Source organism: Thermobia domestica, chromosome 14 (assembly GCF_964235325.1).
Source record: "Thermobia domestica chromosome 14, izTheDome1.hap1.1, whole genome shotgun sequence".
Taxonomy (NCBI): domain Eukaryota; kingdom Metazoa; phylum Arthropoda; class Insecta; order Zygentoma; family Lepismatidae; genus Thermobia; species Thermobia domestica.
This window is the reverse complement of record NC_137467.1, coordinates 44,994,654-45,010,013: the sequence shown is the minus strand read 5'-3', so window position 1 is coordinate 45,010,013 and position 15,360 is coordinate 44,994,654. Positions and strand designations below refer to the sequence as shown.

The 15,360-nt window shown below is 36.9% G+C and overlaps 2 protein-coding genes across 3 annotated transcripts in view; one reads left to right on the top strand and one right to left on the bottom strand.

Annotated features, from left to right (window-relative positions):
- Window positions 1-4,193, top strand: part of LOC145669664 (calaxin) — a 16,166-nt gene extending 11,973 nt beyond the window's left edge. Inside the window, exon 2 of the mRNA XM_081737922.1 lies at window positions 1,640-4,193. The gene's annotated coding sequence lies outside the window, so the exon portion shown is untranslated. The remainder of the gene's footprint in view (window positions 1-1,639) is intronic.
- LOC145669662 (putative cytochrome P450 49a1) overlaps window positions 1-15,360 on the bottom strand; it is a 102,293-nt gene that overhangs the window by 3,060 nt on the left and 83,873 nt on the right. The window contains exons 9-10 of one of the 2 annotated variants that reach the window (XM_081737918.1): window positions 13,335-13,413; window positions 4,844-5,083 (exon numbers count right to left, since the gene is read on the bottom strand). In XM_081737918.1, the coding sequence (XP_081594044.1) occupies window positions 4,844-5,083; window positions 13,335-13,413 (319 nt within the window). The remainder of the gene's footprint in view (window positions 1-4,843; window positions 5,084-13,334; window positions 13,414-15,360) is intronic. The other variant, XM_081737919.1, reaches the window with a different exon arrangement.

Sequence of the window (15,360 nt, the reverse complement as noted above, 5' to 3'; positions counted from 1 at the left end):
TGAGCACTTTTTGGCAGCGTAGAACGAAATTTAATGTTGGCGCGCGACAGACACACTTAACACGTCATCACTCTTCTGTCTCTGGAAGCCAACTAACATGTTACAACTCGTTCTAAGTCGACAGCAGTGTTCGTAGGTTTCCTTAATAAAATTTCCCTCGTCTGACCTAAAATTTTCCCTAGTTTGCTGAGAATCCAATTGCTATGACAGATGTTAAGCGATAAGATTAATTCAACTATATCAAACGAAGTTCCAACCACATTTATTTTATTCATTTGTCTCTTGCTTTTATTTTTACTTTATACTTTATTTATTTATTTACAAAAAATACTCAAATACACCGAGTCAACGATGGGTGCAAATTATGCGACGTTGTACGCATACACACAAATTATTCCTATTGTATTGGTTTATTTCAGAAGAACAAAGAACAATTTAAGCATTTATATTGGACAATTAGTCAGCGCGAGAATTTCCCTCGATTTTCACGTTTTACGATAAAACTTAGCTTTTTCCCTTTTTTTGCTAAATTTATCTACAAAATTTCCCTATATTAGGGAAATTTCCCTCAAACTACGAACACTGCGTCGACACTGGCTGTACTAACGGTTAAATTTACCGGGCTTACTAGTTGATATGCAAACAATATCGGTAGATGGCACTGTGCAGCATTCACTGTACTTTTTGATCATACTTTGTATGTGAGGAACGTTCTTGGCCACCGTGCAAATTAACATTGCCCTGTTCATCAACTAACTCTATTAAAACTTCTTGTACCTATACATTGTCTTATAAGACCCTCTTACTTTAAGGGATTGGAACATAATTGAAAAAAAAATAAATAAATAAAAGGGCAGGTCACAATCTGTGTTGCCACACTTGGTACAATTGTACCAAATTCAGCCCTTTTTGTTACTCTTCGGCCCGTTAGTACCACGTTGGCATTTTCAGCCCCTTTTGTGAAAAAGTTGGTACAATTCTACCCAATTCAGCACCATTTGACAAATACTTGTCACATTTTCTAAAGTGTCAGTAAGATTTTCCTACATCTCACGTTACTTATACTCTGTGTTGGACTCTTAAAAAATGCTGTTGAACTTGCATTCTGTGGCGTTGCACCGCTTAACACTTAGGAACTTTGTGTGCAAAATTCGTAATTCGAACTATACTGGGAAAAAAATGACGCTAAATGGGCGCTTCCGCACCGCGCAGGAAGAAGACGAGAAGGAAGCAGTGTGGTGAAAATGTTACCTTCAAATCCAAAAATAAATAAAAAAAATGGCATACACAAACATGTTAAATCAAGTGTTGAATATTCGAAGAAGACCAGTGTGTGCTCAAGTAAGTATGTAATTTATGTCATTGCAAAGATTCTACACCAAAAGATAATAGTATGAAAAATACATTGACATAATTGCTGGCTTAGCGGGCTAAGTTTACTAATGACGCTATATTGACGAATATAAAGATATCCGAGCATTTCTGCGTTTTATAGATCTATATCGACACGTAGATTTGTACTCTTGGAAGAGGGAGGTTGTTCTAGAACATTATCTCTTTCAGTTTCATGTTATAGAGCCGTGTATTACCCTGGTATAAAATTCAGCCCTTTTTATTTCAATTTGGTACTATTTTTCAGCCCACTTCAGAGCTAGGACTGTGGCAATACTGGTCACAATAGAAGAGACCACGCTTGGAGAAGAATGGGTCGTTCCACTCCCAAATGGATATAACGCATAAGTCGAACTTTCGGTAGTGTGAGTGGTACCGCAGCCGCAGTCTAAGGTAAGGATAGAAGCGATTCAGCTTCTTTGGTTTCCAGGAATTCCCAGATCATGGATTTGATTCAGCGGGATTTAGTACTTTGCAGTGTGAAATATTACTGTCTCTCTCGTTTGGTGCGTTCAGCACTAGAGGACACCAAGAATGGTCAGTGAAGGTATTTCATAGAGACTTATTGCAATGGGAAAATTTCTAGAATTGGAATTACACTTTAATATATCAATACTTCGAAAGGCAAGATTTCAATTTGTTCGTCCCTTGATTAAACAGTTTTAAAGTTGTTCTGAAAATTGGAATTTAGTATCTCGAAAACAAATATTCAAATTTATAAAGTTAATAACTAAAGCCAACGACACGTAACAATTTCTCCACACAAATAATACTAAATATATTAGCAACATTAATGTGTAATCAGTACCCGACCATATGTCGAAAGAAATTATCATGGAAACAGATTAAATCCATCAGAATGTAATTTCTACATACAAAAAGTAAAATAAAACAATACTAATAATTATACGTTTAGAGGTTAATTCTCCAATAAATTTGTTTTACGGATCCTTATCTTCAATCCATTCTACGAATCTAAACCATTCAATACTCACATTCCAAAAGCAACGCAACATAGTTGGACACTCAAATTGTCGAACCATATCAAAATGATTACCTGAGCTGAAACGTATAGTAGCAAATGTTGTAATAATTGACACCAATTCTTATAGATGGCAGCACCTCCAAGTAATAATTTCCAGATGGCAACACAAAATGCCATCTAGAGAAAACCATTCCACATTTACTTAGTCCAAGCATAAATATAGCCTAAACACGGTCGTTTATTTTCTTACTTCTTTTCTTTCAAATGTAAGTCTGTTACAAATGTTTCTTTTCTTACTAGTTCTTTTTTTTTTTTTTTTTTAATTTAAGTCTGTTACAAGTGTTGGACGCCTCCGGGCAATGACGTACTTCGCAGTGGCAAACGGGGCTTGTGCCCCTGGCGCCGGATTGGAAGGGCGCAAAATTGGGCAAATATTTGGATGATCGTTTTTGTTTGGTTGGTCAGGGGAACGCTAAGGCGAGTTCTTACCCCGGACGAGAACTAGCGTATTTGCGTGGCTGCCTCCGGACATAGAAAAAAAGGCATATTAATTTGTCTTAAATGCTCCTGCACCGACACTGAAGACATCAGTAGGATCTTACTCTTTAGGTGTGTCCCCTCTACCTGTATGTATAAGTAGTAGGTATAAGTTCGTTTCACCGCGCTAGTGGGCGTATTCCATTCCCTTTTTCTGGAAGAATTTATAGTTGAATCCGTTGCGTGGCTTTTACCCTTCGTGGATATTCCCCAGTCTTGACTTTCTCTCTTAATGATTTTTCTACTCGTGGCTATTCTCGTAAAGTCATCAGTCAGAGTGTAAAAGAGAAGAAATCCTTGGTACCATCTGATTCGGGTACAGAAACACTAAAACCAAACAGCATAAGAAGTTACTGCAATTTATCATTATTATTATTTTTTTTTTAATCTTCAACTTCCAAAGAAGAGGTCGGTGTTGTAGCATGTTGTAAGATTATTTAAAAAAAAAAAAATCATTTCAAAACTAGCGCCACTTCTGATGAGTGGCTAAAATTTTAACTAATAGTTCTTGAGGTAGTTAACTGACCACCTTGTGGTCATTGGAAATTTAATGCAACGACGAGAGCACATGTTCTCAAATAGTAGTCGTAAATGGTGCAAATCATGGAAAGTTCCGAGACTTTGTTATATTAAGTGTTGAATTTTAGAGAATTTCTGATATTCCGATATAGCCTGGATAAGTATATGTTGTATTTTTCTAGAAAGTGACTAACATATTCAAATGGAGTTGAATAGGTGTTAAAGTTGAATACTTGTATGAGCAATTTTGGTGTTAACAATTATCTACGAATTAAATTTGCAAATTATATGGCGATGTTTGATGGACTAAGTATTTATATCAGTGCCTGTGCAGCTTTATTTAATTATTCCATAAGTGTCTACATAAATAACTTTTATTCTGTAGTAAAAAATATCACTGCTAGAGACTCGAAGGAACATTTAACAGTACTTGACGTCATTCATCGATGGATTATATAACGAGAATTTACTGTATGTGTTAATGCATTTGTTTAATTGTCAAGTGTGAAATTGAATATAATAATTCTACGTATTTATGTTCTAATGGATTTAGTGATATTTTGTGTGGAAAAAACATTAAAAGTTTAAAATCGCTATCTTCACCACGCTTTTTGTATTTTCAAATGCACTTTCCCAAATTCCATTGTAATGAAAAGTTTTTATTAATAATTTGTGTGGGTTTTATACCCTGCACCAACGGCGTCTCAATTATAACAAGACGTCGACACAAAAGTTCAATTTCCACGTATCATATAGCCTTGCTGCTGAATTGGACGCTAAAATCAAACCTGCAAACCTATATATCACCATGCTACTTACTGAAATCCGGGACCACGGGTAGAGCGCTCATCTCTGGTGTATGGCGTCAATAGTTCCATCCCAGCTCGCGCCAAGTGAAGTTTGTGGTGGACAAACACCGTGTGTGTGGGTTTCCTCAGGGTTTTCCCGTTTCCTCCCACTTTCTTTATTCCATCATTTCATTAATTTCTCATCATTACCGTTTGCTTTAGCCTAGCCGGCGGCATAAGCGTGGGACATAAAACTCAAAGATTTCATTTCATTTTCAAGATTTTTCGTACTGAAACACCATCTCCCTTCTACAGACCCTTCTTTACTATCTATTCTAGATAAATATTAAGTAATGTTGGTGATGAGCAATACTCTTTCGATTAGATTCTATTTTCCTATTTTTTCCCTCTAGTTATGAGTCGTTATGAGTCAAGTTCGTTATGAGTCTTCGATCATTCCACTCCAATTTCGCCTTACTTAGAACTCCCATCGCCAATTCCCAGGTTACCTTACCGAAAGCCTTTTTTAGACTAATAAATGCAACATGCGCTTCCTCCCCACTTTCTATGTTCCTTTCACTTATTAGTCTTAGTAAGCCAATAACACTATTTGCATATTTACCTTTGCCAGAAGTATTTCGATCTCCAGCTCAGCAAACCGTCTTCCAATGCACATCCTGGGCCCAAATCCAAAGGGCAACGAGACAAACGGATTTGGTTTCTCTGCTTGGAAGGGACATTCTTCAGCAGTCTTCTGTTGTCCTTTTCTTACCTTTAACCATCTTTCAGGAATGAAGCTCTTCGCTTGAGGAAAATACTCTTCTGAGTTGCTTAGCATCAAATTCGGAATCATTACACTGGTCTACGAGGAAAAAGAACAAGAAAAGTATTATATAAATACAAAGAGTTTACGGCTTTGTGCAGCCGAGTGGTTAGTCTTCCTATTTATTCTACATATTCTTTGCTTTCCATGATCGATGGAGGAAGATAAATTTTGCTGTTTACGTAGCATTATGAGCAATCGAACAGCTGGTAACGCTCCCTGTGAATCACTAACTAATATGCAGATGCCAGGTATGGGCCTTTTATACAAAAAGAAATCGAATCAAGTACCAAAGTTATGAGGAAAAGAGACATAAAGTTAGTACGGCCGCTTAAATACATGGGAACAGTGACGTAACTAGGGGGAGGGGGTAAAGGGGGCTTGTGCCCCGGGCGACGGATTGAAAGGGCGCAAAACTCGGCAAATATTTGGGGAGCGTATTGGTTTCGTTGGTCAGGGGGGCCGCTAAGACGAGTTCTTGCCCCGGACGACAATTAGCGTATTTGCGTCGCTGCGTGGGAGTCATTATTATTATTATTATTATTATTATTATTATTATTATTATTATTATTATTATTATTATTATTATTATAGGTAACCAAGAAAGTTCTCTCGCTTTTTCATCCACAACTCTTGAACATCGATGTCACCAAAGACGTACCTGGAAGATCATAAATAATCCCCATCAACATCGACGACCTTCTGCCAACATTCTGGAAGACCATGGATTCCATCACAGTAGAACTTAGTGGGCCGTAAAGCGAAGAGGGTATCAAGTACTTTTTCACCTCTACTAGGAATTTGAACTGGCGTCCTCTAAGGTGAATGGAACAGGTGATAATCGGGCGGCGCAATGTCCGGGTACTATGGCGGATGCAATTGTGTTTCCTATCCGAAGCTTAGAATTGAGTCCCGGGTAGGGATGTAAAATACCTGGGTATTTATTTTAGCGGGTAAATACCCTGGGTAAATACCCGGGTATTTACCCAAAATGGGTATTTTAGTGGGTATTTTATGTTTCAATTAGCAATAAATGGATTTTATCGTTGTCAATGAAATATATAATGGTCATTTGTATCACCTGCAACAGGAGCACTAAATAACCGTCTAATTAATCATTTTTTTCTAGTAATTAAAGAATGAATGTGATATTTATTAAGTAATACAGTCGGATTTCCTACCTACTCACCATAATTTTCTTTCTACTTACACTAAATTTCCTTCTATTACCCTTGGCGGAAAATAATTATCCATTCTACCCTGTGAATTCTTACCTTGGTGTGCACGAGACGTCCAATCAACTACGCGGTAAATTTGGTAGTGGATCAAACCAACACGAAAATTTAAAATTTATGACAGAACGTAACGATGACTAAAGAAAGTGAAGTCAGTTGTCACCAAACCAGTCATACACTATTATTAAGTATTCTGCCTGCCAGCAGCTCCTGATATTAATGACATGGAATGTAAGTTCTTCCTTAGGTTCGCCTCTCATGACTCCATTTTTCTCAATCTGGCTCATCTTCTTATATCTTACAATACATTCTCCAGTTTTTCAAATCACCGATGAACACACTAACTAAAGTATTTAAGTAACAGCAGGATCTCTATTACTAAAGAAATAAGTTTTCTTTTGGTTTACCAAATTTATTAATGGCGGAAAATGAATATCTATATATATAAAAGAGAACGTACAAATCCTTTGTCCGCTCATCACGCTAATACGGCTGAACCAATTTCTTTCATTTTTGGGGGGTTATTAAGATTTGGACCCTAGATGGTTTTTATCATATCACTTTAATTTTCAATTACCAGTGTCTTGAGATAATTGGCCATTCAAGTGTCCATCCTTTGTTATTAGTTCATCATAGGTAAAAATAAACGTATTTATATGCAACCCACATGACCGTGTCACTCGGCGGGTTAACATAAATGACAGGCGTTATAATGGTTTTTATCATATCACTTGAAAGCGAAAAAGTAAAAATTATCTAAGTAACAAAGTTTATTGCGTTCCGGGGTGACCGCAGCGAAGCGGGGTGAACGTGTCACTCGGCGGGTTAACATAAATGACAGGCGTTATAATGGTTTTTATCATATCACTTGAAAGCGAAAAAGTAAAAATTATCTAAGTAACAAAGTTTATTGCGTTCCGGGGTGACCGCAGCGAAGCGGGGTGAACGCTGCTAGTTATTAATAATTGCTTTCCTATTTTAAAGATCTAAAGTTTACAACAATTTTATTATACATATATATTGTTAACATTACCTTAATTTTTTTGAATAGTAATGATGAAAACAACCTTTTTAATAGGCCTAATTAAAAAAAAACTGAATTGATATTACCGATACGGCTGGTTACTTTCTTCACGCAAAATTGTTATTTTTGGTATTTTATCTATAAACAAAGAGATGTACTGAATGGTAGAGTATGCAAAAAATTGGACCAATAAGTTTAAGTTTTACACCTGGTTTACGGAATTAATAAATTATTCTGTTTAAGAAACTATACTGTAACAACGAAATTGTTGATATAGTTATATCGTAGTAAAGAAACTCGACTTTAGTAACTAATAACCTTGAAAATACTTAGAAACTTAAAAAAAAATACACATTTACCGATTACGAAAGTTGCAGAATAATCAAGGTAATTAAATTTAATAAATTGGTCGATTAAATTATTTACTAAATATGCGAAGTTGTTGAAAGAAAATTATGCATAAAATACGGAATAACATCTCCTGATTCCTGATTTTTAGAAGTGTTCACTAAATGGAGTTTAACGCTAAGAATAATGGTTTGTGAAAGAATTTGTTGGAATAGCATGTTTAAAATATTAATGTGATAAACAACATTGAGCTGTACAGTAACTCAGTAATATTTATACTTTAAATTATTCAATATAGAACAGCAATTAACCTGTACCATATTTGGAGTACTATAAAACGACCACAAATTTTACCGTCCTACTCAGAATCAACGGTAAGATCAGAGTCGAAATCATCACATAATTCTTCAATATCATCACTATAACTCGCTTCTTCATTCCCTATTGTCACTCATTTCTCTGTATCCTCTTCCAATGTCTATAGTGTTTTGTTCTGTTCCATGGCAACCGGTGGTGACTTGTTCCTTGATGATCCTGGTCCTGAGTGTTGTATCCGTGAAACTTTAGGCAATCTCTTATTTAAAAGCTTCCAGTTATAAGGATATGTTAGTTTTCCTGTCCTTTCCAATGATAAACGATTTATTGTTTTACTAAATGTAGAGAGAGTTCTTTCTGTGCCAGCAGATGTAACCGGAGCACAAGGGATTCGAATGCTGACATCAGCTAATTCAGTGATGTCTCGAAACCCTCTCCACCAAAGTAGTGAGCTCATTTGTTCCACTCCGTCCCACAAAAACATCCTTGCCCAATTTCCTTCTTTATCCCTATAGTCAGTCAAATGTGATATCAGTAAAACAGAATTCAATCCCATTTGTTTTCCAACTTTACAAATGAAATTTACTCCATCCAGCAATTCTTCAGCGGTCAATTTGCAGCCGTGAAAAGTGGGATTGAGGAGATCAGCAGCCAGATGAATTGGACACAAGCCCGGTTCACTCCTTTGTTTAAATTTTTTCATCATTGATTGTTCTTCTGTTTTCGAAAGGATTGGTAGAGGTAACTGTTCTGTCAGAGTTGGATGAAGATTCTGGAATTTTGAGTGCAAAGTGTCTATCTGATACTCATTTTACTCGAAGCAATTAATCAAATCCACTATAAGTTTCAAAATTGCTACAAGGTTTTCAATACAAATCCAGAGTACATCATCAAGAAGTATTTTCTTGATTTCTGAAGGTAATGACGATTCCTCACTCGCGCGAGCGTCTGAAGCCCGGTTTTATTGACAAGCACACTTTGGAGGCATTGTAAATGGTTCCCTCATCTTGTTTTTTCAGGCAACTTTAACGAAATTATAACCCTTTTCTCCCTTGAGATTTGTGTAAATAGTGCTTGCAGGTGATGGCTATGTTTGATTGTTTTAACAACATCAATTACACTTCCCAGTAATGTCTTTACCGATGGAAATCCGACGATGCCAGAACAAAGCAAATGGAGAAGATGAACAAGACAACCCAAAGATACTATACTAGGGTACTTCTGTTTTACTAATTTAAAAGCTGCTCTCATGTTGGACGAGTTGTCTTCTATGATTATTAAAATTTTTTCAGGGTTATGTTTTTACAGAGCATTCATAATCTCTTCAGACAAGTAATGTGCATCGTGTTTATTTTCTTTCGACAACGCTAAATCAACAAAAACAGGTTCAGGCTTTAAAATGACGAAATAACTGATAGATTCATTTCTTAAGTTGCTCCAACCGTCACACTGTAAATATAGGTTTCTTGATTCCTGAGTTTTCATTTTAACTTCCTCTTGCATTTGACTGTGTTGAGCATCCCAGTAACTCGTAGCCAGGCGATACCTTGATGGGAGAGAATATGAAGGATGAATTTCCTTTTTAAAAAAATTCAATCCACAAAAGGTGATCAACAAGTGACAGGGGACACCCACTAACGAAGATCGCTTTGGCAATGCTTTCCTTCAACGCTTCCTGTAAGACTTCATTAAGGTTCCATACGTCGGCATTTGTTTTAAGAAACATCATTATGAAGATTCTATCAAAAATCCGAAATAGTAACGTTGAACCTAAGAAGCCACAAAAAGTCAAGAAAAGCCTGTATGTTTTATGGAAATGGATGTATTTTTTTCGTATAATAAATGCGACTATACCTACTATATCAAACTCACTTTCTCCTTTCATTAGAATTACTCCAAAATGTTCTTTTAAGCTTGAAACTAGTAGACATAAGATACCATCTTTTCATGATTAACTTGAACCTCTATAATGTTCGACTCGGAAAGATTTTGATAATTTTGGTCATCTTTATTCAATTAGTTGTAGCCTCTGATATGCAATGCTTTAGATACATGATCTAGCTTTCGTTTATCTTTTATTCGGTTGTTTGAGTTGTCTGTGAAACATTTATGAGGAAGTTCTTCGAGAAAATTATATATATAAAAAAAATAGATTTTAGATGTCGTTGTAACCTAGAACAAAATATAATATCCAAAATTGTATCGCGGATGGGCCATGGTCAAAATTGCCTGCAAACCTGCACCGCACATGAACGGGGTCAATTGATTATTATTTTGCATATTTATAGTGAACGAATGAGAGAACACGCTCGACAGACCCCAAAATATTAGAAAAGGTCACCGGTATGGTTAACAATTCTTAAAACTTCAAAATAATTGAACTTCAGAAAAATACCCATATTTTGGGTAGGTAAATACAAAAGGGGTAAATACCCATTTTTTATTTACCTACCCACTGGGTATTTACGCGACCCACATCTCTAGTCCCGGGTCATCTTGGCCATGTAGAGCTTGTTCTGTAACAGGAGGATCCCTTTGATATTGAGAAGTGCTGGCTCCAGCGTTTTGAGTTTTTCTTGAACACGACTCAACTGCTGACAGTACAGTTACGTTGATGCTCTGACCAGCAGGTAGCAGTTCCGGAAGCACGATGCCGCGAGCAGTCCACGAAACACACACGAGGACCTTCTTCTGGTGCAGTGCTGGATTTGAAAGAAACACAGATGTCTGCTCGCGTAGCCTTCTGGTACGGTGTCAAATCATATGGGACCCATGGACCCAACTTGTAGTGCTTTTTAAGCTGATGGAGGTGCTGCCAAATAATTTCTCCACTCACATTGAATTGTAATCCCAGTTCCTCACATGTCTGGCCACTATTCACCTCATTGCTGCCTGAAGAGCTTCATTTTGTATTCATCGTACTGTTGTCGTATGCTTCATCTTCGAGTGTTTCGTCACCGTACTTAAACTTGTTAAACCACCGTTGCACTGTCCGCGTAGTTACGACACCCTCACCGAAGGACTGGCATATCTTCCGCCCGCTGCAGCTGCGTTTTACCCCAGTTTCAATTCTTACAGCTTACACGCCCTTATAACGTTATGTGGAGGTCTTATGTTTACTCTGTCCTTACGCGAGTTCACGGTGTAACTGAACTGCCACAACCAGATAGTATTTTGGATGTACTCACGCCAACGACTGGCCTTCGTCTTATCTCCTTTCGCATTCAACTCACAGTGTGAGGACCAATTGAACACAGTTCTCCACAAAGAGCTAAAGAACTTTCTCGGTCACCTTTATATTATTTATAGTATGTGAACTTTTTACAACCACTAGACATGAATCTCTTCTATTCTGAAAATAGCTGCAGATACTGATCTTAAAAAAGAAGAAATATGTCTAAAATGCTCATGAATGTACTGTATTCTGAAAGTACCACATAACTGCATTGCAAAGTTTTCAGTCTTCAAAGCGAGAAGCGACATCGATGGAAACCAATAGGTTGACAACTCATCACCAAACTAACAATTGTTTGACCGTCCATAGCAGTTAATCGGTTGTAAAGTTATTGACAGAAATAAACTGTAATTAGGATTAAATCACCACTTGTAACGAATATTTATAATTTAGAGGCTACATGGTTAACATTTTCTCTTTCTAGTTCCTATCCAAGATTTCTAGCTAGCTGAAAAGTAAGGAATTATGGAAATTAACATTGTTTACAAAATTATCAAAAATGAGTACAAAATACACAATACGGACTTGTAAAGATTCGTTGAGTTTCATTAAGAACAAGTTGGTAAAAATAATACTGCACTAGAATGGTATTCAAAAGTCATGCTGGAAATCCATATAGATTGGCGAAAATATATTTATTATTATTATTATTATTATTATTATTATTATTATTATTATTATTATTATTATTATTATTATTATTATTATTATTAAATAACAACTAACTATATGGCCGGAGGTTCAATGCCATATTCACAACAGCTCTCCATTGACTTCTGTCCTTAGCCAATTGGACCCAGTTTGTACTTTGTATTTTTATTTCTGCGAGATCCATCTTATTATTGGCGTCCCATCTGCGCCTAGGTCATCCTAATGGTCATTTCCCGATTGAATTTCCAGTTAAAATTTCGAAAGCGTTCCTACTTTTTTGCACTCTGGCCATATGACCTGCCACCTGAACCTCCTACACTTGATGACACTAAACAATGTTTGGTAAGCGGTATAGGTTATGTAGTTCATCGTTATGAAATTTTTTTCATTCTCCATTGACGTTCCTCTTGGGTCCGCATATGCGTCTCGGGACTTTATTCTCAAGTACTTTTAGCCTGCGTTCTTCTCTTAAAGTATGCGGGCACGTTTCACAACCAGACTATATAGCAGGCAAGATTATCGTTTTATATATTTTAAGTTTCAAATTCCTCGACATCATTCGCAACGACAAAAGACTCGAATGATGTCGCAAAACTTAATAATAACACGAATTCTTGCTTTCAGTCGACATTGATTTTATTTTTGGATGGTTTGCGAGAAAACTATTGGTGGGTCGCGAGAAGTTTTTCGTTTTAATTATGAAAATTATATTTTGATGCAGAAACATATGTTATGAAGTACTACTCAGAAAAATGAAAATTGGAAGGGTTTGTTAATGAGGTAAAAAGGTTAAGTGGTTACTCAGAGCCTGACCCTGTTGTGCAGTTAGTAGAGATACTGGGTTAGGATGGAGAAAGGGTGAGTCAAAATCTGTCGATGGGTAGGGTATTGCGTCGGGAGTAGTGTTAGCTCTGTGTTACCTTTCTATGGGAGCACTTTAACTCTCTTTACGTATGCGTACAGTTTCATATGATACAGTTATTGAGAAAGAATGTCTATGTGTATTTCAATAAATGTTGGTGGGCCACAGTGTACTTTTATTATTTAGGTTGGGTCACAGTAACAACAAGTTTGAGAATCACTGGTGTAAAGTATTCACAGTTTCCGAAGGGAGCGCCAGGTATGGTTGGGAATCTTTGCTCTACAAATTCTATCAACACCTCCAGTAAGTTGAATGCATCTTTTAGTACCCTGATGATAACTATGTTCTTTATCCAGCAAAGAAACTGATCTACGACTCGCTAAGTTATTAAAACAGTTACATGGTTTTGTGTGTTTTTACTGATAGTTATACATACGTAGGTTATGTCTACAACTAAATTCAAAATGTAAGATTAAATTTGAAGTGTTCATTTATACTTGTATATCAATTTCTCAAAATTTCTTACGGGACTGTTAAAAACAGCATGTTATGAAACAATGTGTGTATAATAATATTTAAGAACAATAGCTAGTAAATAACAAAAAATACGAACTACCTACCCCTGAAGGTATCCTGTATCCTCCTAAAACGATGTCCTTTTGTGTCACTCGGTTGTTTCCGCCAAATACTGGAGTTAGTCTATAAAAATATAAAAGAAATAATATTTAATTTGCAATGGTAACGAATATTTGACGATAAATGCCTAAAAATTGGCACCACATTATTTTGACAGTTCTTAAATTTTATGAAGAGGAAACGTTCAGCGGCGTAGCGTAAGGGAACGCCTGTATGCCCGGCATACCCTGTTAATAAGAAAAAGTACGTATTTCATTATATTTATAAATTGTTTGCTTATAATTACCACAATAATTTCCACTGCAATCTTCTGGATGGCTCTCTCGCTTTACTATGAGGAACCTACACATGCGCATCACTCAAATGCACATTTTCTGTCTTTCCTGTTGTTGTACGCTATGTTCCTTGGGCATCCAGGCCCAAGGCCACTCTCCCTCTAGAAGCCTTGATCCAGGCCTACTGCAAGCATCGGGGGTTCGTCTGCTTTCTGTCGAATGCGCATGCCCAACTACTTCTTTTTCTACTCCCCGTCATCCCTTGCAACCCAACATTTGCTTTAGATATAAGCTGGCGTATGCTCAAGTAGTGCCAACTCTATATATTTTGAACTAAGCTATGGTTTCTGTACGAGCGCTGCCGAAGAAATAGAACTAAACATAAATAGTTAGTTCAACGCCATTATGGAGCATGTCGCTTATGTAAGTGATAGTATAAATATAGTTATGCTTTAATCGTACTTAAATGCATCGTAATTGTAATCTTAATTAAAGGCAAATTAATAATCTACATCATAAATACATATCATGTCCCAGGGTGTGGCCAGAAACTCTTTGAGAGGGCTCACATACACAAGCATAATTATAATGCATTCTGTAGAATCACGGTCACCGATCTGGTAGGTCAAGAATGCTAGCACCCTCCGCCCTTCACTAAGTTTACTTGGGTTCTTCCGTATCTGGATATCTGACAATGAAGTAGACACACAGAAATAGGCCCCCAGAGTTGCTTTAAGTGCTTTCTATTTGTATCTTCAAATGATATATACACTCAGGCCCATATTCACGAACGGGCACCTGAGGTCCGGACCCAAGATGACAAATTTCTAGGGGGGTGGCATTAAAAAAAAGAAAAAACGAGATTGAAATATGGTATGCGGAGAAAGAAGCTGCCCACGAGAGAGAAATAAAGGAAATTATACTGAAAACAATATTCATACGAAAGTGGGGCCGGGTTTTCTCGTCTCAATGCTAGTGGCAGAAAATGAGCTGAGACAATTGCTTATTGGCGTCTAACGTAATCTACGCATTTGCTTCTATATGCCCCACCAGGCGTGCAATTACGGGAGCCTGGCCCCCTAAATGTTTTGGCCTCCCAATTATTAAGAGTGGTTATTCATAAAAGGGATCCAGAATTGTGACGATTGGATCCCCTAGCATATTTGTGCCTCTCTCCTAAACTTTAATGGCTGGTTGCGGGCCTTAATGAGCAGACTCAGCCGTATAATGCTTGTTAATTCTCTATTTGTGTTGTGTGATCGTTTGGGATGGTTGCAAATTATGCCGTGCTAAATATAAAGCTTCTGCAAGTTGTTTCATGAACATGGCTTTACAATGCTTTTTTGTGATAAATTATTGGCTCACCTCTCCCTGGCTATGCCCTTGCGTTCTGTACTAGATTTATGCTTTTGATTAGCAACATTGATCGTTGGTGGTCAAGAAAAATTGGCGGTATAAAGTTTCTTTTGCGTTGTGATTTGAAATGAATATTTGTTTTATTGTTTTACTGTAGTATGAAGAAATTGCATTATAACTAAGAGACAAAGCTGTGGAAAGTGTTCGGCTGCTACAAGGTATAGTACCTTACTAACTTTTAGCAAATGATGACTACGATAACAGTACCAGACAGAAATTTAATTGATTTTTTGTTAACAACTTCCATATCGCGGTTGACTTACGAGCAGCGTTGCTCTCTGAAAGGGAGACGACCTATCCCAAAGCTTTTTATAAAAAC